The sequence below is a fragment of the Musa acuminata genome, unplaced genomic scaffold (genome assembly GCF_036884655.1).
Source record: "Musa acuminata AAA Group cultivar baxijiao unplaced genomic scaffold, Cavendish_Baxijiao_AAA HiC_scaffold_1142, whole genome shotgun sequence".
NCBI lineage: Eukaryota > Viridiplantae > Streptophyta > Magnoliopsida > Zingiberales > Musaceae > Musa > Musa acuminata.
Window position 1 is genome coordinate 15,062 of NW_027021354.1, and position 24,296 is coordinate 39,357.

Here is a 24,296-nt window from a genome sequence, read left to right on the forward strand (position 1 = left end):
CACATTTGTGGGCCTTAACTCGGCCCATCCTGCTACCGTCTCGGCCTTCAATCAACTATGTATTACCGCTGCCTTCGTCGCTTGAAGCTCCACGACGGCACACCCCGCGGAGATGGGAGACCCCGGAGCGGCATCGAGGAGGAAGAACCGATTACCGAAGGGGGGCAGCGAATCTTCCGATCTCCACGCCGCCGCGAGGAACGGGGACCTCACCACGGTCGAGTCCATCTGCAACGCTAATCCCCTCGCCGTCAATACTCGAGATCGCCATTCCCGGACACCGTATCCTTTCTCCCTTGTTCTCCTTTCCTCAATCTTCGCTTTTGTTGTCGTTATCATGTGGTGGGCTCTTCGCTTGGTTCAGAATCTGTCGAGCGAGCAGCTTATTGCGCCGCCGAGAGTTTGGCACTGAGTTTTAAGGTTCCCTTAGGGTTTTTGAGCTTTAACCTACTTGGCTGGTTCATTTAAATTCCTTTGCTAGGATTCGGATTGCTGTCTGATTTGGTGCATTATTTGTGACTAGCTGGCCCTTCTGAGTCTTAGGTCTTAAATATCAACTCGATTCCTTTGAAAAGAGAATGAAGAAAAGGATATAGATGATGAAACTATCTATCGATGGAGGATGACTGTGGCAATGATTTGCAGAAATGATACATGCCGATTCATCCACACTGACACTCTTCGGTATAAGAACTTCCACATAACTTGTGGGTGGAATTGTGTTGCTTCGATACTTAGATTTAATATAGGAAATGTTCATTACGAAGCTGAGAAATTGTTGCTGTCGACAATTTAAACATCTCTTTTCTGTCAATGTATGTTATGTTTTTTTGGGTATTAGAATTTTTAAACATCCAAGAAGTGCTTTACTTTTCGAGATCTCAATCTTGGGTAAGTAAATTAACAAAAATTATTCCATATCTCCAACCTCTATGTGGTGGGAAAGAGGATATATCATAGTTTCTTATACTAAATTTGTTGACATCTAAGAAATTTGCAAGTCATAGGGTACAAACTCAACTTTTGGATATTTCTTGTTAACACACAAAGACCGTCGATCGGTGAGTCGGCCTGATTAGTTATCTGCCAAAAGTGTAGGTCTCTTCTGCTGGCTTGCCTTCTAGTCACGCCTTCATGCTACGCTGACGACCTTGCACAATAGGCTTGTGCCGAGGGTGTCCCAGGTCAACCCCTTCGATGCTTAAGTTAGCGAAAGATGGACTGATGGAGGGGGAGGAAGACAATAGTGTGAGTAGTGTAAATGAGAGAATAGAGGGTTTTTGCCTGCCTCCTTTTGTCTTGGTCTGGGGCTTGGATTTTTTACCTAGGCATCGAGCAATCTAGACGTGTGTTAGCCAGGCCCCTCTTACTATGTATGGGGGGGGGCATTAATAAGGACGGCTTGCTGGTGCGGACCGTTGGGACGCCTTTGGGTTGACTCCCCTGTCGCTTTGGGTTAGGCAAGGAGTGGGCCCTCCATCGGTCGTCCGGAGGGGAAGGCTAGTGAAATCGGGCCATGCTATCAATCATTAATACTGAAGCATGGCTTTTGTTGATATGTCAGCCAGGAGGCTACTGGGGAAGCAGGGGCATACTGCTAGTCATTAATGCACAGGCATGGCTTCTGTTGAGATGTCAGCCAGGAGGCGGTTGGGGAAGCTGGGGCATGCTGCCAACCATTAATGCGGGGCATGGTTTCTTTAGCTGCGGCATTAGTAAGGAGTGGGTCTTATGTGCCCACTGTCACGAACGGTCGTCGCGCGCCCGCAACAACTCCGTTGAACAAACCGTTCGTCGCTCTCATCTACATGTACAGTTACTTGGCAGCCTGTTTTGCCTTGGTTTTGAGTCATTTTGCTTGTAAAAATGTAAGTTCGAACAAGCTGCAGTGTTACATAGCGACCGCTCACCGAACCGAGCAAAACAACCCAAAATAGCTCCGTTTTCGTGTGCCGCGGGTTGATTTTTGGAATCTGCCTCCGCTCACTAAAACGTCAGCCATCTCAGCCCCTTTGAACCCCCCGGGTGGCACAGGGGTGGATGGGGCTTCGATATAGTACCGGGCGTTGAACACACATTCGCAAGTTCGCACGTTGCCTTGACGGGAACTTGTTGTCGGGCCCGGGACTCGGTGAGCAGCTGTTTGTGGGCTTGCAGCTGCTCGTTCAACCTTCTAAAGCCCTTGTTTTCCCCCACTCCCTCTTTTCTCTTGTTTACACAAGGTGCTCGCTGAATTGCTTGTAAAGCTTTCCTTTTTCACGAGAATTCGGGACTTGTCCGTTGCTCGTTCTTTCGAACTAATCAACTTTCTCTTTTACAGGTCCTTCGGGACCTGCGAGAGGTTGTAAGTGGGCTGATCTTTGCGGAACAATATCGCAAGGGCGAAACGCGTCTTATGCAACGCAAGCTAAGTTCGCGTCTTGGCCGCAAGGGTGCCTCACGCCTTAGGCAATTCCAGCTAAGGCCGTGACACCACGTTGGGAAGCTAGGATTGGCAGGGCAGATCCCTGCTGGCGACTGGGAGGTTGTTGGTGGGGGCCCCCACAGTTGGCTTTGGTGGCGTTGCTGGCTTAGGTGGCGAGGGGATCTGGTAGTGCCAAGCTTCTCCCTATCAATTCTGAAATTTGATTCTCGGATGTATTGCACATTTTTTCTTTTCTTTTTATTTTGTAAAAAAGTGGAACAAACGAATCTATTGATAAATCTTTTGTTTGGTAATCTAATGTTGCTACCTTGACACGAATAATATGAAATTGAGTCTTCATCTGGCTGCTTGGTTTGGGCAGACAGAGGTAGCAAGATTTCTCTGCAAGAATAACGCCGACATTGGAGCTGCTGCTGCTATGGGTGATACAGCCGCGATCCATTTTGCTGCTCAGAAAGGTCATCTAGAGATAATTAGGATCCTATTATCCTCTGATGTCTCTGTCAAGGCCTGCTAACTTGAAAGGTTTGACCCCTCTGCACTATGCCGTCCAAGGATCTCATCCAGAGCTCATTGAGTATCTCATTAAAAAGGGTGCAAGCCTCACCGCCACGACAAAGGCCTAGCAAACACCTATTGACCTTGTGAGCATCGAGGAAGTCTGTGCCCTTCTCGTTGAGTGCAAACAGCCTATGGCCAAAGATGATAAATCTACTACGATCAAGGAGGTTGGTGACTCGGTTTCAACGGATAATATTAAAGAAAACAATGGAGTCTCCATCCTTGAAGAGTCAGCTAATGTCGATGAAGAAGGCACGGACACTAAGGAAAAGAGAAGAGGTGAAGCAGCTGCTGATGAGGACTCATCAAAACATTAAAAGTCTTAATGTTTCCCTTGATCACCTTCTGTTTGAAAAATGATGTACAAGATGAGGATGAAGAATAGGACTCAGATACGAAAGACAACAATCATGTAAGGGCAGCTCTAGTGTTGAAGCTCTAACATTTTATTGGTAACTTTATGTGTTGTTTTCTGGGACATTATGTGTTGATCTATAAGGTGTTTTTTGTTAGCAAATGTTGCACATCTTTATTCTTTGTTTCATCATTATATCTGAAGCATGCTTTTGCAGTGGGTGACGGAAATGTTCTCACATTTTCAAATCAGTTTTCTCATGAACTTCTCATCGTTGTACCGTATGTTGAACTTACGGAATGGTCTGGACGAGTGGAGAGTCGAAGAATCTTGTTCTCTTTTGATGTAGGTGGTCCTTCGAACTTCAAGTTTGGTCACTACAAATCGATGGTCTCTTCTTCCCAATTTGCGTAGATCTTGCAGGTTAAGATGGCGTTCGAATTCATGAGCACCTTACTTGACATACTTTCGGTGACGAGTAAATTTGATATCTTCAATTTATTTGCAAGTTCTGTACAAAAAATTGGCAGTGTGTGGAAATGACTCTTCACAAGGATTAATTACTCAGGAAATCCATAGCCCATCATCTTTGCTCTAATCCTTTTAATTTTTGACTTGAAGTAGTGTTAGTTAGCTCAACATCTCTAAACCTTGATTGCAACCTCACATGATTGATTGGCTCCCACGAAGGCCATGGTGCCTTCCACTCACCTTGCTGAAGCTTCGTATTTCTGAATTGTAGATCTGAGTCAATTACGATCGAATTGTGATCGTTAATTATAATTCGGTGATCAATTGGGAGAAGAGATTCCAAAGTCGGTGCTAAGCTTGATGGGCATGAAGGGGTTGATGTTTTACCATCTCAAGAGTCATCTTCAGGTCACATCTCTTTGTCCCTCCTTCTATGGTCTATTGCTTCTATTCTGATCTTGCTTTATCTGTCTGTAGAAGTACAGACCTGGAAAGCAAACCAGAAGGGAGACAGGCCAGGAAGCAAAGAAAAATGGTAGGTCAAGGCAGGCCACCATAAACTGAGAGAGTACATACATTACTTAGAATTGAGCGTTCATGCCTGCTTTTTATTCCTCATGCAGGAAGCAATTCAACCAAGACTAATTGTTCCTCTACCACCAGCAGTGACGTCTCTAGAACATTCGGTGTCGGATATGTGTATGGCACAAACTCTACTTTTACGTATCGTTGCATATAAAATTTAAACTTTATACAAGAAATTGCAAAGCGTTAACAAATATCATGTGCTGCATGTAAAACATCAATGAGTTCTGCAATGACTCGAAATACTACTAAACATCAATAACTCGAGATACTATAAAGGATTTAATAATAAATCAGTTTATCTAATATTTATTTTCAGAGTAATTTACTACTTTGTAATAAATCTGAAGCTTCCTTATGACTTACCAAGAAGCTGTGGTCCTTTTTCTAATTAATAGAATATTTATTATTGTAAAAACAAGGATTTGAATTAAAGGATGAAGAAAAAAAAAAGAAAAAGAGGAAGTTTATTATATAAATAATGGATAATAAATTATTGATATTTTTATTTTTTTTATAAATCCGGGATGTGACGTTGCATACAAAACATCGATGAGTTCTGTAAATAAATAGGACTGTGCTAAAGAAAATAAAAATAAATCGCGGAGAAAAGCTTCTTGACTCAAGATACTACAAAGGATTTAATAGCTTCGAACAAGCTAGGGAAGTTTTGCGAAGCTTAAGAATCTTAGCAGTAATGGTTAGTCTGTGATTCTTATTAAACGGTATAGATTGGAATGTTTGTGCACTTGATGTAGTTTTTGTAATTTAGTAATCCCGTGAACTCCAGACTTTGATTTATGCTCTCCAATTTATATCCGTCATCCGATGTTTCACAAACCATGCAGAGAAATGCCTCTTGGAGAGGCATTATGCTATCAGATCGAAGTGCAGAGGAAACTGCAAGAGCAGCGGGAGGTAAGCCTATTGGTGTGTGGCAAACAAAGGCCCTACTCCTTGTAACATTCGCGAGATTTCTTTACCAGGCACAGAAGAAATTGCAAACGAGTATAAAGGCTCAGAGGAAGTACTTGCAAGCAATGCTGGAGAAAGCTCAGAAGATCTTTGTTTCGACATGAATGGCTCGTCAGGCAGTTTGGAAGCCACCAGAGCCCAGCTTACGGATTTCGACCTGCCACTATCAGGCTTGACGGAGAACGTCGGTCGGGTTTGCGAAGAGAAGCACTCGGAGCTGAGATTAGTGCGGTCAGAGGAAAACATCAAGAAGAGGAACGATTGAGGGTTTCAACTTTATCAGGAAGGTAGAGATGAGGCCGAGGACAGTTCTCTTCTTCTGCTGGATTTGAATGTGAAAGGAAGCAGAGGTGAGATGGTTGGTGGATCAAGAGGAAACGACTTGGATCTCAGAATCCAAACGCAGGGGTTGTAAACCAGCTTTGAGTGTCGATTCTGCACTTGCAGACACATCCGATGCTGTCATTGTGCGCATCGAGTTGATATCGAGTCTATGTTTCTTTCCTACAGCGTAAATCTTTATACTGCGGTTTGTTGAATGATTTGATCGTGGACGAAACAACTCCCCCTTGTACGGGAACTTCCTCTCTTCGGCCATCAACATATCATGTTGTTTGCCCAATTTGAAAGCTATCAGTTTATCCAAGAAAATAACAGAGCACAGATCGATGTGGTGCATATCCAACAATCTTCGGATTCTTACCATACATCACAAGCAGCAATCAATTTTCACATCCGAATTTGACAGACGACTTGATTTGTATATTATTTACGTTGAAACATTCGACATTTGTGCACAAAGAAAAAGAGAAAGATCATATTTGAGTTGACTTGCTTTGAGAATCGACCACCTTCACTGCGCTGCGTTGACAAACTCCAAGAACGAAGGAGGAATTCAGCAGGCTTGTAGGCCGTAGATGATGCCGCGATGGCAGGCCACCTTGGCGTCTTGGTCGTCGAAGAACCTCCGCTTCATCTTCAGATAGACTTGGCAGGTCACCAAGCTATCTGATCCAGCTTGATGCGACTTCCCAGCTTGGCGTGGCATCCCGAGGGTACTCGCCACTCTCTCCAGCCCGCCGGAGAGACCCTTGCAGCCGCGCATAATGTGCTTGAGATCCACAGTCTCTCCGAAGAGCAAGTTCACCAGGCCGAGGAACTCTTCCAGGGTGTCGGGCAGAGGCCGGCCGAACCCCAGCACCTTGATGAGATAGGCGAAGTCGTAGCAGCTGTGAAAGGCGATCCATCGAGTGGAGTGCGGGCGGCAGAAACGGCAATGAGCGACGAGGCCGGAACGATAGAGGTGGGCGGCGAACTGGCCGGAGTCAATGCCGTAGAGGGGGAGCCGGTCGAAGTCGATGCCACTGGAGCGGAGCAGGTCGACGGAGTCCGGCGCGTGGAGGTCGCGTCGGACATCGAATTCGCGGAAGTTGAACTCCCACGCGTACCCGACCCTGCCGCCGGTGCCGATGGAGGGGAGGTCGCCGAAGGCGTCGAAGAGGGTGAGGCCGAGTTGGACGAGCTCCATCTTGTCGACGTTGGCCTTGAGGAAGGCGTAGCGCAGGCTGGGCGGGAGAAGACGGTGTGGCCTCCGAGTTCTGTAGAGGAAGCCGGGAAACTCCGTGTCGAAGGCGACGTAAGAGAAGCGATCCACGAGGGAAGCAATGATGGAGAACTCGTACTCCAAGTTCCACGCCCAAACCGAGCGCACCACCAAATGTTGCCGCCCTCCTCCTCCTCCTCCTCGTTGCGAAGACATCTTTCCACGCGACGATACAACAGTGTGGAGCGAAGAAGAGTGTCGGAGAGGAGTGATGCGTGACAAGTCCAAAGGTCACGTCCTTATATAACAGGCAGAGTGTCCGAACCCCAGTTCGATTCGGAATCCTATCCGAATCGAGCTATAATCCTAATCCAAGAAGGAAAGATGCGGGTGTTAAGCCCCAGCTCGATCCAATGTCTCTCGGAATCCTAGTCCGATTCTAACGATCCAAGGTATCTTCGTTCGAAGTACGTCTCCACATTTGTGGGCCTTAACTCGGCCCATCCTGCTACCGTCTCGGCCTTCAATCAACTATGTATTACCGCTGCCTTCGTCGCTTGAAGCTCCACGACGGCACACCCCGCGGAGATGGGAGACCCCGGAGCGGCATCGAGGAGGAAGAACCGATTACCGAAGGGGGGCAGCGAATCTTCCGATCTCCACGCCGCCGCGAGGAACGGGGACCTCACCACGGTCGAGTCCATCTGCAACGCTAATCCCCTCGCCGTCAATACTCGAGATCGCCATTCCCGGACACCGTATCCTTTCTCCCTTGTTCTCCTTTCCTCAATCTTCGCTTTTGTTGTCGTTATCATGTGGTGGGCTCTTCGCTTGGTTCAGAATCTGTCGAGCGAGCAGCTTATTGCGCCGCCGAGAGTTTGGCACTGAGTTTTAAGGTTCCCTTAGGGTTTTTGAGCTTTAACCTACTTGGCTGGTTCATTTAAATTCCTTTGCTAGGATTCGGATTGCTGTCTGATTTGGTGCATTATTTGTGACTAGCTGGCCCTTCTGAGTCTTAGGTCTTAAATATCAACTCGATTCCTTTGAAAAGAGAATGAAGAAAAGGATATAGATGATGAAACTATCTATCGATGGAGGATGACTGTGGCAATGATTTGCAGAAATGATACATGCCGATTCATCCACACTGACACTCTTCGGTATAAGAACTTCCACATAACTTGTGGGTGGAATTGTGTTGCTTCGATACTTAGATTTAATATAGGAAATGTTCATTACGAAGCTGAGAAATTGTTGCTGTCGACAATTTAAACATCTCTTTTCTGTCAATGTATGTTATGTTTTTTTGGGTATTAGAATTTTTAAACATCCAAGAAGTGCTTTACTTTTCGAGATCTCAATCTTGGGTAAGTAAATTAACAAAAATTATTCCATATCTCCAACCTCTATGTGGTGGGAAAGAGGATATATCATAGTTTCTTATACTAAATTTGTTGACATCTAAGAAATTTGCAAGTCATAGGGTACAAACTCAACTTTTGGATATTTCTTGTTAACACACAAAGACCGTCGATCGGTGAGTCGGCCTGATTAGTTATCTGCCAAAAGTGTAGGTCTCTTCTGCTGGCTTGCCTTCTAGTCACGCCTTCATGCTACGCTGATGACCTTGCACAATAGGCTTGTGCCGAGGGTGTCCCAGGTCAACCCCTTCGATGCTTAAGTTAGCGAAAGATGGACTGATGGAGGGGGAGGAAGACAATAGTGTGAGTAGTGTAAATGAGAGAATAGAGGGTTTTTGCCTGCCTCCTTTTGTCTTGGTCTGGGGCTTGGATTTTTTACCTAGGCATCGAGCAATCTAGACGTGTGTTAGCCAGGCCCCTCTTACTATGTATGGGGGGGGGCATTAATAAGGACGGCTTGCTGGTGCGGACCGTTGGGATGCCTTTGGGTTGACTCCCCTGTCGCTTTGGGTTAGGCAAGGAGTGGGCCCTCCATCGGTCGTCCGGAGGGGAAGGCTAGTGAAATCGGGCCATGCTATCAATCATTAATACTGAAGCATGGCTTTTGTTGATATGTCAGCCAGGAGGCTACTGGGGAAGCAGGGGCATACTGCTAGTCATTAATGCACAGGCATGGCTTCTGTTGAGATGTCAGCCAGGAGGCGGTTGGGGAAGCTGGGGCATGCTGCCAACCATTAATGCGGGGCATGGTTTCTTTAGCTGCGGCATTAGTAAGGAGTGGGTCTTATGTGCCCACTGTCACGAACGGTCGTCGCGCGCCCGCAACAACTCCGTTGAACAAACCGTTCGTCGCTCTCATCTACATGTACAGTTACTTGGCAGCCTGTTTTGCCTTGGTTTTGAGTCATTTTGCTTGTAAAAATGTAAGTTCGAACAAGCTGCAGTGTTACATAGCGACCGCTCACCGAACCGAGCAAAACAACCCAAAATAGCTCCGTTTTCGTGTGCCGCGGGTTGATTTTTGGAATCTGCCTCCGCTCACTAAAACGTCAGCCATCTCAGCCCCTTTGAACCCCCCGGGTGGCACAGGGGTGGATGGGGCTTCGATATAGTACCGGGCGTTGAACACACATTCGCAAGTTCGCACGTTGCCTTGACGGGAACTTGTTGTCGGGCCCGGGACTCGGTGAGCAGCTGTTTGTGGGCTTGCAGCTGCTCGTTCAACCTTCTAAAGCCCTTGTTTTCCCCCACTCCCTCTTTTCTCTTGTTTACACAAGGTGCTCGCTGAATTGCTTGTAAAGCTTTCCTTTTTCACGAGAATTCGGGACTTGTCCGTTGCTCGTTCTTTCGAACTAATCAACTTTCTCTTTTACAGGTCCTTCGGGACCTGCGAGAGGTTGTAAGTGGGCTGATCTTTGCGGAACAATATCGCAAGGGCGAAACGCGTCTTATGCAACGCAAGCTAAGTTCGCGTCTTGGCCGCAAGGGTGCCTCACGCCTTAGGCAATTCCAGCTAAGGCCGTGACACCACGTTGGGAAGCTAGGATTGGCAGGGCAGATCCCTGCTGGCGACTGGGAGGTTGTTGGTGGGGGCCCCCACAGTTGGCTTTGGTGGCGTTGCTGGCTTAGGTGGCGAGGGGATCTGGTAGTGCCAAGCTTCTCCCTATCAATTCTGAAATTTGATTCTCGGATGTATTGCACATTTTTTCTTTTCTTTTTATTTTGTAAAAAAGTGGAACAAACGAATCTATTGATAAATCTTTTGTTTGGTAATCTAATGTTGCTACCTTGACACGAATAATATGAAATTGAGTCTTCATCTGGCTGCTTGGTTTGGGCAGACAGAGGTAGCAAGATTTCTCTGCAAGAATAACGCCGACATTGGAGCTGCTGCTGCTATGGGTGATACAGCCGCGATCCATTTTGCTGCTCAGAAAGGTCATCTAGAGATAATTAGGATCCTATTATCCTCTGATGTCTCTGTCAAGGCCTGCTAACTTGAAAGGTTTGACCCCTCTGCACTATGCCGTCCAAGGATCTCATCCAGAGCTCATTGAGTATCTCATTAAAAAGGGTGCAAGCCTCACCGCCACGACAAAGGCCTAGCAAACACCTATTGACCTTGTGAGCATCGAGGAAGTCTGTGCCCTTCTCGTTGAGTGCAAACAGCCTATGGCCAAAGATGATAAATCTACTACGATCAAGGAGGTTGGTGACTCGGTTTCAACGGATAATATTAAAGAAAACAATGGAGTCTCCATCCTTGAAGAGTCAGCTAATGTCGATGAAGAAGGCACGGACACTAAGGAAAAGAGAAGAGGTGAAGCAGCTGCTGATGAGGACTCATCAAAACATTAAAAGTCTTAATGTTTCCCTTGATCACCTTCTGTTTGAAAAATGATGTACAAGATGAGGATGAAGAATAGGACTCAGATACGAAAGACAACAATCATGTAAGGGCAGCTCTAGTGTTGAAGCTCTAACATTTTATTGGTAACTTTATGTGTTGTTTTCTGGGACATTATGTGTTGATCTATAAGGTGTTTTTTGTTAGCAAATGTTGCACATCTTTATTCTTTGTTTCATCATTATATCTGAAGCATGCTTTTGCAGTGGGTGACGGAAATGTTCTCACATTTTCAAATCAGTTTTCTCATGAACTTCTCATCGTTGTACCGTATGTTGAACTTACGGAATGGTCTGGACGAGTGGAGAGTCGAAGAATCTTGTTCTCTTTTGATGTAGGTGGTCCTTCGAACTTCAAGTTTGGTCACTACAAATCGATGGTCTCTTCTTCCCAATTTGCGTAGATCTTGCAGGTTAAGATGGCGTTCGAATTCATGAGCACCTTACTTGACATACTTTCGGTGACGAGTAAATTTGATATCTTCAATTTATTTGCAAGTTCTGTACAAAAAATTGGCAGTGTGTGGAAATGACTCTTCACAAGGATTAATTACTCAGGAAATCCATAGCCCATCATCTTTGCTCTAATCCTTTTAATTTTTGACTTGAAGTAGTGTTAGTTAGCTCAACATCTCTAAACCTTGATTGCAACCTCACATGATTGATTGGCTCCCACGAAGGCCATGGTGCCTTCCACTCACCTTGCTGAAGCTTCGTATTTCTGAATTGTAGATCTGAGTCAATTACGATCGAATTGTGATCGTTAATTATAATTCGGTGATCAATTGGGAGAAGAGATTCCAAAGTCGGTGCTAAGCTTGATGGGCATGAAGGGGTTGATGTTTTACCATCTCAAGAGTCATCTTCAGGTCACATCTCTTTGTCCCTCCTTCTATGGTCTATTGCTTCTATTCTGATCTTGCTTTATCTGTCTGTAGAAGTACAGACCTGGAAAGCAAACCAGAAGGGAGACAGGCCAGGAAGCAAAGAAAAATGGTAGGTCAAGGCAGGCCACCATAAACTGAGAGAGTACATACATTACTTAGAATTGAGCGTTCATGCCTGCTTTTTATTCCTCATGCAGGAAGCAATTCAACCAAGACTAATTGTTCCTCTACCACCAGCAGTGACGTCTCTAGAACATTCGGTGTCGGATATGTGTATGGCACAAACTCTACTTTTACGTATCGTTGCATATAAAATTTAAACTTTATACAAGAAATTGCAAAGCGTTAACAAATATCATGTGCTGCATGTAAAACATCAATGAGTTCTGCAATGACTCGAAATACTACTAAACATCAATAACTCGAGATACTATAAAGGATTTAATAATAAATCAGTTTATCTAATATTTATTTTCAGAGTAATTTACTACTTTGTAATAAATCTGAAGCTTCCTTATGACTTACCAAGAAGCTGTGGTCCTTTTTCTAATTAATAGAATATTTATTATTGTAAAAACAAGGATTTGAATTAAAGGATGAAGAAAAAAAAAAGAAAAAGAGGAAGTTTATTATATAAATAATGGATAATAAATTATTGATATTTTTATTTTTTTTATAAATCCGGGATGTGACGTTGCATACAAAACATCGATGAGTTCTGTAAATAAATAGGACTGTGCTAAAGAAAATAAAAATAAATCGCGGAGAAAAGCTTCTTGACTCAAGATACTACAAAGGATTTAATAGCTTCGAACAAGCTAGGGAAGTTTTGCGAAGCTTAAGAATCTTAGCAGTAATGGTTAGTCTGTGATTCTTATTAAACGGTATAGATTGGAATGTTTGTGCACTTGATGTAGTTTTTGTAATTTAGTAATCCCGTGAACTCCAGACTTTGATTTATGCTCTCCAATTTATATCCGTCATCCGATGTTTCACAAACCATGCAGAGAAATGCCTCTTGGAGAGGCATTATGCTATCAGATCGAAGTGCAGAGGAAACTGCAAGAGCAGCGGGAGGTAAGCCTATTGGTGTGTGGCAAACAAAGGCCCTACTCCTTGTAACATTCGCGAGATTTCTTTACCAGGCACAGAAGAAATTGCAAACGAGTATAAAGGCTCAGAGGAAGTACTTGCAAGCAATGCTGGAGAAAGCTCAGAAGATCTTTGTTTCGACATGAATGGCTCGTCAGGCAGTTTGGAAGCCACCAGAGCCCAGCTTACGGATTTCGACCTGCCACTATCAGGCTTGACGGAGAACGTCGGTCGGGTTTGCGAAGAGAAGCACTCGGAGCTGAGATTAGTGCGGTCAGAGGAAAACATCAAGAAGAGGAACGATTGAGGGTTTCAACTTTATCAGGAAGGTAGAGATGAGGCCGAGGACAGTTCTCTTCTTCTGCTGGATTTGAATGTGAAAGGAAGCAGAGGTGAGATGGTTGGTGGATCAAGAGGAAACGACTTGGATCTCAGAATCCAAACGCAGGGGTTGTAAACCAGCTTTGAGTGTCGATTCTGCACTTGCAGACACATCCGATGCTGTCATTGTGCGCATCGAGTTGATATCGAGTCTATGTTTCTTTCCTACAGCGTAAATCTTTATACTGCGGTTTGTTGAATGATTTGATCGTGGACGAAACAACTCCCCCTTGTACGGGAACTTCCTCTCTTCGGCCATCAACATATCATGTTGTTTGCCCAATTTGAAAGCTATCAGTTTATCCAAGAAAATAACAGAGCACAGATCGATGTGGTGCATATCCAACAATCTTCGGATTCTTACCATACATCACAAGCAGCAATCAATTTTCACATCCGAATTTGACAGACGACTTGATTTGTATATTATTTACGTTGAAACATTCGACATTTGTGCACAAAGAAAAAGAGAAAGATCATATTTGAGTTGACTTGCTTTGAGAATCGACCACCTTCACTGCGCTGCGTTGACAAACTCCAAGAACGAAGGAGGAATTCAGCAGGCTTGTAGGCCGTAGATGATGCCGCGATGGCAGGCCACCTTGGCGTCTTGGTCGTCGAAGAACCTCCGCTTCATCTTCAGATAGACTTGGCAGGTCACCAAGCTATCTGATCCAGCTTGATGCGACTTCCCAGCTTGGCGTGGCACCCCGAGGGTACTCGCCACTCTCTCCAGCCCGCCGGAGAGACCCTTGCAGCCGCGCATAATGTGCTTGAGATCCACAGTCTCTCCGAAGAGCAAGTTCACCAGGCCGAGGAACTCTTCCAGGGTGTCGGGCAGAGGCCGGCCGAACCCCAGCACCTTGATGAGATAGGCGAAGTCGTAGCAGCTGTGAAAGGCGATCCATCGAGTGGAGTGCGGGCGGCAGAAACGGCAATGAGCGACGAGGCCGGAACGATAGAGGTGGGCGGCGAACTGGCCGGAGTCAATGCCGTAGAGGGGGAGCCGGTCGAAGTCGATGCCACTGGAGCGGAGCAGGTCGACGGAGTCCGGCGCGTGGAGGTCGCGTCGGACATCGAATTCGCGGAAGTTGAACTCCCACGCGTACCCGACCCTGCCGCCGGTGCCGATGGAGGGGAGGTCGCCGAAGGCGTCGAAGAGGGTGAGGCCGAGTTGGACGAGCTCCATCTTGTCGACGTTGGCCTTGAGGAAGGCGTAGCGCAGGCTGGGCGGGAGAAGACGGTGTGGCCTCCGAGTTCTGTAGAGGAAGCCGGGAAACTCCGTGTCGAAGGCGACGTAAGAGAAGCGATCCACGAGGGAAGCAATGATGGAGAACTCGTACTCCAAGTTCCACGCCCAAACCGAGCGCACCACCAAATGTTGCCGCCCTCCTCCTCCTCCTCCTCGTTGCGAAGACATCTTTCCACGCGACGATACAACAGTGTGGAGCGAAGAAGAGTGTCGGAGAGGAGTGATGCGTGACAAGTCCAAAGGTCACGTCCTTATATAACAGGCAGAGTGTCCGAACCCCAGTTCGATTCGGAATCCTATCCGAATCGAGCTATAATCCTAATCCAAGAAGGAAAGATGCGGGTGTTAAGCCCCAGCTCGATCCAATGTCTCTCGGAATCCTAGTCCGATTCTAACGATCCAAGGTATCTTCGTTCGAAGTACGTCTCCACATTTGTGGGCCTTAACTCGGCCCATCCTGCTACCGTCTCGGCCTTCAATCAACTATGTATTACCGCTGCCTTCGTCGATTGAAGCTCCACGACGGCACACCCCGCGGAGATGGGAGACCCCGGAGCGGCATCGAGGAGGAAGAACCGATTACCGAAGGGGGGCGGCGAATCTTCCGATCTCCACGCCGCCGCGAGGAACGGGGACCTCACCACGGTCGAGTCCATCTGCAACGCTAATCCCCTCGCCGTCAATACTCGAGATCGCCATTCCCGGACACCGTATCCTTTCTCCCTTGTTCTCCTTTCCTCAATCTTCGCTTTTGTTGTCGTTATCATGTGGTGGGCTCTTCGCTTGGTTCAGAATCTGTCGAGCGAGCAGCTTATTGCGCCGCCGAGAGTTTGGCACTGAGTTTTAAGGTTCCCTTAGGGTTTTTGAGCTTTAACCGACTTGGCTGGTTCATTTAAATTCCTTTGCTAGGATTCGGATTGCTGTCTGATTTGGTGCATTATTTGTGACTAGCTGGCCCTTCTGAGTCTTAGGTCTTAAATATCAATTCGATTCCTTTGAAAAGAGAATGAAGAAAAGGATATAGATGATGAAACTATCTATCGATGGAGGATGACTGTGGCAATGATTTGCAGAAATGATACATGCGTATTCATCCACACTGACACTCTTCGTTATAAGAACTTCCACATAACTTGTGGGTGGAATTGTGTTGCTTCGATACTTAGATTTAATATAGGAAATGTTCATTTCGAAGGTGAGAAATTTTTGCTGTGGACAATTTAAACATCTCTTTTCTGTCAATTTATGTTATGAGTTTTTGGGTATTAAAAATTTTAAACATCCAACAAGTGCTTTACTTTTCAAGATCTCCATATCGGGTAAGTAAATTAACAAAAATTATTCAATATCTTGAACCTCCATGTGGTCGAAAAAAGGATATATCATAGTTTCTTATACTAAATCTGTTGTCATCTAAGAAATTTGCAAGTCATAGGGTACAAACTAAGCTTTTTGGATATTTCTTGTTAACACACAGAGACAGTTGACTAGTGAGTTGGCCCGATTAGTTATATGTCCAAAGTGTAGGTCTCTTCTGCTGGCTTGCCTTCTAGTCGTGCCTCCGAGCTACGCTGACGACCTTGCACAATAGGCTTGCGCCGAGGGTGTCCCAGGTCGACCCCTCCGATGCTTAAGTTAGTGAAAGATGGACAGGGAGGAAGACAATAGTGAGAGTAATGTAAATGAGAGAATAGGCGGTTTTTGCCTGTCTCCTTTTGTCTAGGTATTGGTCTTGGCTTTTATACCTACTCATTGAGTGGTCTAGACGTGTGCTAGCCAAGGCCTCCCTTACTATGTATGGTGGAGGCATTAATAAGGATGGCTTGTTGGTGCGGACCATTGGGACGCCTTTGGGCTGACTCCCCTGTCACTTTAGGTTAGGCAGGGAGTGAGCCCTCCTTCGGTCATCCGAAGGGGAAGGCTGGTGAAATCGGGCCATTCTATCAATCATTAATACGGAGGCTTGGCTTCTGCTGAGATGTCAGCCAGTAGGCGACTAGGGAAGCAGGGGGCATGCTGCCAGTCATTAATGCAAAGGCATGGCTTCTGTTGAGATGTCAGCTAGGAGGCGGTTGGGAAGCTGGGGCATGCTGCCAACCATTAATACGGGGCATGGTTTCTTTAGTTGCGGTATCGGTAAGGAGTGGGTCTTGTGTGCCCACTTTGGGAAGCTAGGACAGTAGGGCAGATCCCTACTAGCGGTTGGGTGGAGTTGGTTGTTTCCTACATTTGGCTTTGGTGGCGTTGTTGGCCTAGGTGGCGAGGTGAGCTGGCAATGCCAAACTTTTTTGTTTCGTTTGCCCCCCTTGGAAGGTGTGCTTCGGGACACTGCAAAGGGGCCTTGAATTTTGTCATTTTACTTATACTACTACATGCTTGCGTGAGTGTTGTTTTTGCTGTGAGATCCTTATTAAGGCTGTGATGGTTGGTGCGAGATCCATCGAGGCGGATGACACTCTTTTGTAGGGGCAAATGTAGGAGTGACGAATGTTGACCTAAGTGAATCCTTTCTTTTTTCCTTCCCTCTCTCTCTTTGTTCTCCCCCTTTCACACGGTAGTTCACTCTCTCTCATTTTTTGATCTCCCCCTTCTGCTTTGGGAGGTTTCCCTCTCTGTTTTTCCCTCCCCCTACTGTCCGGAAGGTTGGGTCTTCTTTTGGGCTTGTCCCTTCTTCTGCTTCTTGGGCAGGTACTCGACCAACAGGGTGTGAGTGTGTTGGCTCGATCGTATGAGCGGGAGGATCGGTATCAATCCGTCATAGCGGGAGTATTTGTTGGGAAATCTTGGGGGGCGACATCACATGCGTAGCGGAAGAACAGAAAACAAAATCCCCAATTCCTAAAGATGTATTCGTCGTCGTGCGAAGATTAGTACGCAAAAATCCGCGAAACTTAAAACCGCGTATAAGATAAATTGTGATACCTAGGGAGATCGTATATCCCTGAATCCTTGCAGATTTCTAGGAGAGGGTGAATGAGGTCTAGCGCACTCCTCTCTGATAGAGGGGGAGGAGAATAGGAGAGGCAAGCAAATGGTTCTAGCCTATGAACCATTGATTCCCTCCAATTTATAGAGTTCCGTAGTAAACTTAACCCTAATGGATCCTCCCCTATTGGGTATTGGATCTCTATCTAACTACCCAAGCATCTTATATTAGTAGATCTCTATCCAATAATCTCTCATGGGCTAATATTGGATCTCGTTCATGTGATCCAATAATTCAGAGGGTTATTGGATATCCAATAAGATAGGGGCTCCGGCGGATATTTCATATTCGAATCTTTACTAATCGCAATGCTTACCATATGTGTGTAACCCTTTAGGCCCAATATCGAGCTGGCAATGAGTCATACCTATTAGAACTTCTTCTGGCTCAGTGAATTATTATCTCCATAATAACTCGCTCGACTCATCGACTGCGGACGTACTATGCTACTACGTTGCAGTCCCCAAACGATATAGGGGAATATAATCCATTGGACCTATCAGTCCTCAGTTACCGTATATTTATAGTCCCTCATCCATATAATATCCCAGAGACCGTATACCGGGTATGGTGTTGTCAAATCCATACGGTTTCTACTCGAGTCTCGCTCTAATCAGATTCTCTCGGAGAACTCTTTCTCTGTCAATCCGAATGACCCTGGCCAGGGATTTGTCTGAGCAAGAACATATGTGATATTTCTCTCATGATACTTTGAGCGGATGATCCTTTATCGACACTCAATAGCGCTCGTACGGTTGACTATCACTCCCGATGACCGACTTTGCTAGATCTAGGACATCCAAACCTAAAAGTCTGGTATCAAAGAGTGGAGCACTAATACAAGACATCCTTGGTGTCTTAAGTCTAAGGATCAGATACATCACTAAGATTACGGAATCGTTGTATGACAATAAGACATCATCAACCATCCAACATTCCGGAAGCGGATCAATCAGTGAACTCATTCTCCAATGTGCACCTATACTATATCCCTAGTGTTCATACAAGAGCAGCTATGAGACCAGCTGCATCCATCATATGGACGGGTATACAGCACACCAGTATGTCCGGTAACTTGATATCCCTCTCGAATAAACCTATGACTAGGATTATTTAGGATCTGTATTTAAAGGTGAATTGATCTCATTATTGTGATTACATTATGATCTGATTCCCATTGAACAGATCCAAGGACATCACAATATATATATATATATATAAAGTGATCAATGCCAAAATATAATAAGCAAAAAGATTATGTGTCAAGTCACATGTGCCATCACTCACATGATTGGCTTGTAGGGCACTTATGACTAGCAGTATCGGTATTAATTCGTCGTGGTGGCTTCCGTCGTAGCGGGTCCTGATTCGATCGTTGTTGCATGTGTATTGGTATCTGTATGTTGTGACGGCTTCCGTCCTAGTAGGTCTTGATTCAACCGTCGTAGCGGGAGTATCGGTGTCAGTCTATTGTAGTGGGTCTTGATTCGATCGTCATAGCGGGAGGATGGACCCATTGTGATGGGCTTTGGCTTGATCATGTAAGCGAGAGGTTAGACCCACTGCGATGGGCTTTGGCTCGACTGCATAAGCTAGAGAGTGGACCCACTGCGATGGGCTTTGGCTCGACCGCATAAGCGGGATGCTGAACTCACTGTGATGGGCTTTGGCTCGATAGCATAAACGGGAGGATGGATCGGCTGTGGGTTTTGGCTCGGCCACATAAGCGGGAGGATGGATCCGTTGAGGTGGCTTTTGTCGTAGCGGGTCTTGATCTCGACTGCATGGGTGGGAGGATGGATCCGCTATGGCGGGTCTGGTCAAATGGTGGATGCTGGGGTCCAAGGCTGCTAAGGTTCGAGCCGCAGAGCTGTTCCTGGGAGGAGTCGGTGGGGCCCCCACGTTTGGTTTTGGTGGCGTTGCTGGCCTAGGTGGAGAGGGGACATGGTAGTGCCAAGCTTCTCCGTATCAATTCTAAAGATGCATTGCATATTTTTCCTTTTCTTTTTATTCCGTAAAAAATTGGAACAAACGAATCTATTGCAAAATCTTTTGTTTGGTAATCTAATGTTGCTACCTTGACACGAAAAATATAAAATTGAGACTTCATTTAGCTTCTGGTGTGGGCATACAGAGGTAGTAAGATTTCCCTACAAAAATAAGGCCAACGTTGGAGCTGGTGCTATGGGTGATACGGTTGTGATCCATTTTGTTGCTCAGAAAGGTCATCTAGAGATAATTAGGATCCTATTATCCTCTGATGTCTCTATCAAGGCCTGTTAACATGAAAGGTTTGACCCCTCCTGCACTGTGCTGTCCAAGGATCTCATCTAGAGCTCATCGAGTATCTCATTAAAAATGTTGACCTAGGTGAATCCTTTCTTTTTTCCTTCCCTCTCTCGCTTTGTTCCCCCCCTTTCGCACGGTAGTTCACTCTCTCTCATTTTTTGATCTCCCCCTTCTGCTTTGGGAGGTTTCCCTCTCTGTTTTTCCCTCCCCCTACTGTCCGGAAGGTTGGGTCTTCTTTTGGGCTTGCCCCTTCTTCTACTTCTTGGGCAGGCACTCGACCAACAAGGTGTGAGTGTGTTGGCTCGATCGTCTGAGCGGGAGGATCAGTATCAATCCGTCATAGCGGGAGTATCTGTTGGGAAATCTTGGGGGGCGACATCACATGCGCAGCGGAAGAACAGAAAACAAAATCCCCAATTTCTAAAGTTGTATTCATCGTCGTGCGAAGATTAGTGCGCAAAAATCCGCGAAACTAAAAACTGCGTATAAGATAAATTGTGGTACCTAAGGTGATCGTATATTCCTGAATCCCTGCAGATCTCTAGGAGATGGTAAATGAGGTCAAGCGCACTCCTTTCTTGGAGAAGGGGAGGAGAATATGAGAGGCAAGCAAAAGGCTCTAGCCTAGAAACCACTTATTCCCTCCAATTTATTGAGTTTCGCAGTAAACTTAACCCTAATGGATCCTCCCCTATTGGGGAGGATCTCCATCCAACTACCCAAGAATCTTATATTAGTATATCTATATCTAATAATATCTCATGAGCACTTATTGGATCTCTTCCATGAGATTTAATAATTCAGGGGCTTATTAGATATCTAATAAGATAGGGGCCCCGGCGGATATTTCATATTCAAACCTCTACTCATCACAATGCCTACCATATGTGTGTGACTCTCTAGGCCCAATATCGAGCTGGCCATGAGTCATAACTATCAAAACTCATTCTGGCTCAATGAATTATTATCTTAATAATAATTCACTCGACTCATCGACTGCGGACGTACTAGGCCATTATGTCGTAGTCCCTAGATGATATAGGGGAATCCAATCCATTGGACATGTCAGTCCTCATTTACCATGTAACTTTAGTCCCTCATTCATATAATATCACAGAGACCGTATACCGGGTATGGTGCTGTCAAACCCATATGGTTTCTACTCGAGTCTCGCTCTAATCGGATTCTCTCGGAGAACTCTTTCTCTCTCAATTCAAATGAGCTTGGCTAGGGATTTTTCTGAGCAAGAACATATGAGATATTCCTCATGATACTGAGAGCGGATGATCTTCTATCGATACTCAATAGCTCTCGTAAGGTTGACTATCACTCCCGATGACCAACTATGCTAGATTTGGGACATCCAAACTTATAAGTCTGATATTAAAGAGTGGAGCACTAATACAAGATATCCTTGGTGTCTCTAGCCTATGGACCAGATACCCCATTGGGACTACGAAATAGTTGTCTGACAATAAGGCATCATCAGCCATTCAGCATTCCGGAAGTGGATCAATCAGTAAACTCATTCTCCAATGAGCAGATGTACTATATCCCTAGTGTCCCCAAACGAGCAGCTATAAGATCAGCTGCATGCATCATATGGACAGGTATACATCACACTAATCTGTCTTGTTTTCTCGATGTCCCTCTCGAGTAAACCTATGACCTGGATTATTTAGGATCTGTGTTTAAAGGTGAACCGATCTCATTATCGTGATCTCATCGCGATCAGGATTATTTAGGATCTGGAGTATCGATATCGGTCTGTTGTGACGGCTTCCGCTATAGCAGGTCTTGATTCAACTGTCGTAGCGAGAGTATCGGTGTCAGTCTGTCGTTGCGGGTCTTGATTCAATCGTCGTTGTGGGAGGATGGACCCACTATGATGGGCTTTGGCTTGATCGCGTAAGCAGGAGGTTAGACCCACTACGATGGGCTTCGGCTCGACTGCGTAAGCGAGAGAGTGGACCCACTACAATGGACTTTGGCTCGACCGCGTAAGCGAGAGAGTGGACCCACTACAATGGGCTTTGGCTCTACTCCTTGTAACATTCACGAGATTACTTGACCAGGTACAGAAGAAATTGCAAATGAGAATCGAGGCTTTGGGGAAGTGCTTGTAAACAATACGGGAGAAAGCTCAGAAGATCTTTGTTTCGCCATGAATGGCTCGTCAGGCAGTTTGGAAGCCACCAGAGCCCAGCTTACGGATTTCGACCTACCACTATCAGGCTTGATGGAAAATTCGGTGGAAGAGACTTATGACTTTACTAAGAAGATGTGGTCCTTTTTCTAATTAATAAAAAATTTACTATTGTAAAGACAAGGATTTGAATTAAAGGATTAAGAAAAAAAAAACAAAAAAAGAAAGTATATTATATAAATAATGGATAATAAATTACTGATTTTTTATTCTTTTTATAAATATGGGATGTGACGCTGCATACAAAACGTCAATGAGTTCTGCAAATAAATAGGACTGTGCTAAAGAAAATAAATCGCGGAGAAGAGCTTCTTGACTCGAGATACTACAAAGGATTTAATAGCTTCGAACAAGCTAGGGAAGTTTTGCGAAGCGTAAGAATCTTAGCAGTAATGGTTAGTTTGTGATTCTTATTAAACGGTATAGATTTGAATGTTTGTGCACTTGATGTAGTATTTGTAATTTAGTAATCCCGTGAACTCCAGGCTTTGATTTATGCTCTCTAATTTATATCGGTCATCTAATGTTTCACAAACCATGCAGAGAAATACTTCTTGGAGAGGCGTTGTGGTATCAGATCGAAGTGCAGAGGAAACTGCAGGAGCAGCTCGTGGTAAGCCTATTGGTGTGTGGCAAACAAAGGCCCTACTCCTTGTAACATTCGCGAGATTTCTTTACCAGGCACAGAAGAAATTGCAAACGAGTATAAAGGCTCAGAGGAAGTACTTGCAAGCAATGCTGGAGAAAGCTCAGAAGATCTTTGTTTCGACATGAATGGCTCGTCAGGCAGTTTGGAAGCCACCAGAGCCCAGCTTACGGATTTCGACCTGCCACTATCAGGCTTGACGGAGAACGTCGGTCGGGTTTGCGAAGAGAAGCACTCGGAGCTGAGATTAGTGCGGTCAGAGGAAAACATCAAGAAGAGGAACGATTGAGGGTTTCAACTTTATCAGGAAGGTAGAGATGAGGCCGAGGACAGTTCTCTTCTTCTGCTGGATTTGAATGTGAAAGGAAGCAGAGGTGAGATGGTTGGTGGATCCAGAGGAAACGACTTGGATCTCAGAATCCAAACGCAGGGGTTGTAAACCAGCTTTGACTGTCGATTCTGCACTTGCAGACACATCCGATGCTGTCATTGTGCGCATCGAGTTGATATCGAGTCTATGTTTCTTTCCTACAACGTAAATCTTTATACTGCGGTTTGTTGAATGATTTGATCGTGGACGAAACAACTCCCCCTTGTACGGGAACTTCCTCTCTTCGGCCATCAACATATCATGTTGTTTGCCCAATTTGAAAGCTATCAGTTTATCCAAGAAAATAACAGAGCACAGATCGATGTGGTGCATATCCAACAATCTTCGGATTCTTACCATACATCACAAGCAGCAATCAATTTTCACATCCGAATTTGACAGACGACTTGATTTGTATATTATTTACGTTGAAACATTCGACATTTGTGCACAAAGAAAAAGAGAAAGATCATATTTGAGTTGACTTGCTTTGAGAATCGACCACCTTCACTGCGCTGCGTTGACAAACTCCAAGAACGAAGGAGGAATTCAGCAGGCTTGTAGGCCGTAGATGATGCCGCGATGGCAGGCCACCTTGGCGTCTTGGTCGTCGAAGAACCTCCGCTTCATCTTCAGATAGACTTGGCAGGTCACCAAGCTATCTGATCCAGCTTGATGCGACTTCCCAGCTTGGCGTGGCACCCCGAGGGTACTCGCCACTCTCTCCAGCCCGCCGGAGAGACCCTTGCAGCCGCGCATAATGTGCTTGAGATCCACAGTCTCTCCGAAGAGCAAGTTCACCAGGCCGAGGAACTCTTCCAGGGTGTCGGGCAGAGGCCGGCCGAACCCCAGCACCTTGATGAGATAGGCGAAGTCGTAGCAGCTGTGAAAGGCGATCCATCGAGTGGAGTGCGGGCGGCAGAAACGGCAATGAGCGACGAGGCCGGAACGATAGAGGTGGGCGGCGAACTGGCCGGAGTCGATGCCGTAGAGGGGGAGCCGGTCGAAGTCGATGCCACTGGAGCGGAGCAGGTCGACGGAGTCCGGCGCGTGGAGGTCGCGTCGGACATCGAATTCGCGGAAGTTGAACTCCCACACGTACCCGACCCTGCCGCCGGTGCCGATGGAGGGGAGGTCGCCGAAGGCGTCGAAGAGGGTGAGGCCGAGTTGGACGAGCTCCATCTTGTCGACGTTGGCCTTGAGGAAGGCGTAGCGCAGGCTGGGCGGGAGAAGACGGTGTGGCCTCCGAGTTCTGTAGAGGAAGCCGGGAAACTCCGTGTCGAAGGCGACGTAAGAGAAGCGATCCACGAGGGAAGCAATGATGGAGAACTCGTACTCCAAGTTCCACGCCCAAACCGAGCGCACCACCAAATGTTGCCGCCCTCCTCCTCCTCCTCCTCGTTGCGAAGACATCTTTCCACGCGACGATACAACAGTGTGGAGCG

The 24,296-nt window shown here is 46.0% G+C and overlaps 6 protein-coding genes and 2 pseudogenes across 6 annotated transcripts; 5 read left to right on the forward strand and 3 right to left on the reverse strand.

The window, feature by feature from the left end:
• Positions 1-112: 112 nt before the first annotated feature.
• Positions 113-2,942, forward strand: LOC135671580 (uncharacterized). Its single transcript, XM_065179786.1, has 2 exons — positions 113-400; positions 2,787-2,942. Exons 1-2 carry the CDS (start codon positions 113-115, stop codon positions 2,940-2,942), a joined length of 444 nt encoding a protein of 147 aa, XP_065035858.1.
• On the forward strand, positions 145-8,228 carry LOC135671595 (myb family transcription factor PHL11-like; annotated as a pseudogene).
• On the reverse strand, positions 6,268-7,131 carry LOC135671581 (probable CCR4-associated factor 1 homolog 11). The gene has a single exon (XM_065179787.1). The coding sequence runs from the start codon at positions 7,129-7,131 to the stop codon at positions 6,268-6,270; it is 864 nt and encodes a 287-aa protein (XP_065035859.1).
• Positions 7,504-10,333, forward strand: LOC135671582 (uncharacterized). The gene is made up of 2 exons (XM_065179788.1): positions 7,504-7,791; positions 10,178-10,333. Exons 1-2 carry the CDS (start codon positions 7,504-7,506, stop codon positions 10,331-10,333), a joined length of 444 nt encoding a protein of 147 aa, XP_065035860.1.
• Positions 7,536-13,366, forward strand: LOC135671596 (myb family transcription factor PHL11-like; annotated as a pseudogene).
• A 292-nt stretch (positions 13,367-13,658) lies between these two features.
• LOC135671583 (probable CCR4-associated factor 1 homolog 11) lies at positions 13,659-14,522 on the reverse strand. Its single transcript, XM_065179789.1, has one exon. It carries the CDS (start codon positions 14,520-14,522, stop codon positions 13,659-13,661), a length of 864 nt encoding a protein of 287 aa, XP_065035861.1.
• Positions 14,523-14,738: 216 nt separating this feature from the next.
• On the forward strand, positions 14,739-23,094 carry LOC135671603 (myb-related protein 1-like). Its single transcript, XM_065179804.1, has 3 exons — positions 14,739-15,064; positions 22,379-22,448; positions 22,517-23,094. Exons 1-3 carry the CDS (start codon positions 14,895-14,897, stop codon positions 22,607-22,609), a joined length of 333 nt encoding a protein of 110 aa, XP_065035876.1. The 5' UTR covers positions 14,739-14,894; the 3' UTR covers positions 22,610-23,094.
• Positions 23,095-23,400: 306 nt separating this feature from the next.
• On the reverse strand, positions 23,401-24,264 carry LOC135671584 (probable CCR4-associated factor 1 homolog 11). Its single transcript, XM_065179791.1, has one exon. The coding sequence runs from the start codon at positions 24,262-24,264 to the stop codon at positions 23,401-23,403; it is 864 nt and encodes a 287-aa protein (XP_065035863.1).
• Positions 24,265-24,296: the final 32 nt, after the last annotated feature.

What these genes read in the sequence shown, in the direction of transcription:
- LOC135671580 (XM_065179786.1), top strand. Translation starts at nt 113, where the DNA reads ATGGGAGACCCCGGAGCGGCATCGAGGAGGAAGAACCGATTACCGAAG. An exon ending in AGCTTATTGCGCCGCCGAGA is followed by an intron (nt 401 to 2,786) that starts GTTTGGCACTGA and finishes TGGTTTGGGCAG; the next exon opens with ACAGAGGTAGCAAGATTTCT.
- LOC135671581 (XM_065179787.1), bottom strand. Translation starts at nt 7,131, where the DNA reads ATGTCTTCGCAACGAGGAGGAGGAGGAGGAGGGCGGCAACATTTGGTG.
- LOC135671582 (XM_065179788.1), top strand. Translation starts at nt 7,504, where the DNA reads ATGGGAGACCCCGGAGCGGCATCGAGGAGGAAGAACCGATTACCGAAG. An exon ending in AGCTTATTGCGCCGCCGAGA is followed by an intron (nt 7,792 to 10,177) that starts GTTTGGCACTGA and finishes TGGTTTGGGCAG; the next exon opens with ACAGAGGTAGCAAGATTTCT.
- LOC135671583 (XM_065179789.1), bottom strand. Translation starts at nt 14,522, where the DNA reads ATGTCTTCGCAACGAGGAGGAGGAGGAGGAGGGCGGCAACATTTGGTG.
- LOC135671603 (XM_065179804.1), top strand. Translation starts at nt 14,895, where the DNA reads ATGGGAGACCCCGGAGCGGCATCGAGGAGGAAGAACCGATTACCGAAG. An exon ending in GATCGCCATTCCCGGACACC is followed by an intron (nt 15,065 to 22,378) that starts GTATCCTTTCTC and finishes CAAACCATGCAG; the next exon opens with AGAAATACTTCTTGGAGAGG. An exon ending in AACTGCAGGAGCAGCTCGTG is followed by an intron (nt 22,449 to 22,516) that starts GTAAGCCTATTG and finishes TTTCTTTACCAG; the next exon opens with GCACAGAAGAAATTGCAAAC.
- LOC135671584 (XM_065179791.1), bottom strand. Translation starts at nt 24,264, where the DNA reads ATGTCTTCGCAACGAGGAGGAGGAGGAGGAGGGCGGCAACATTTGGTG.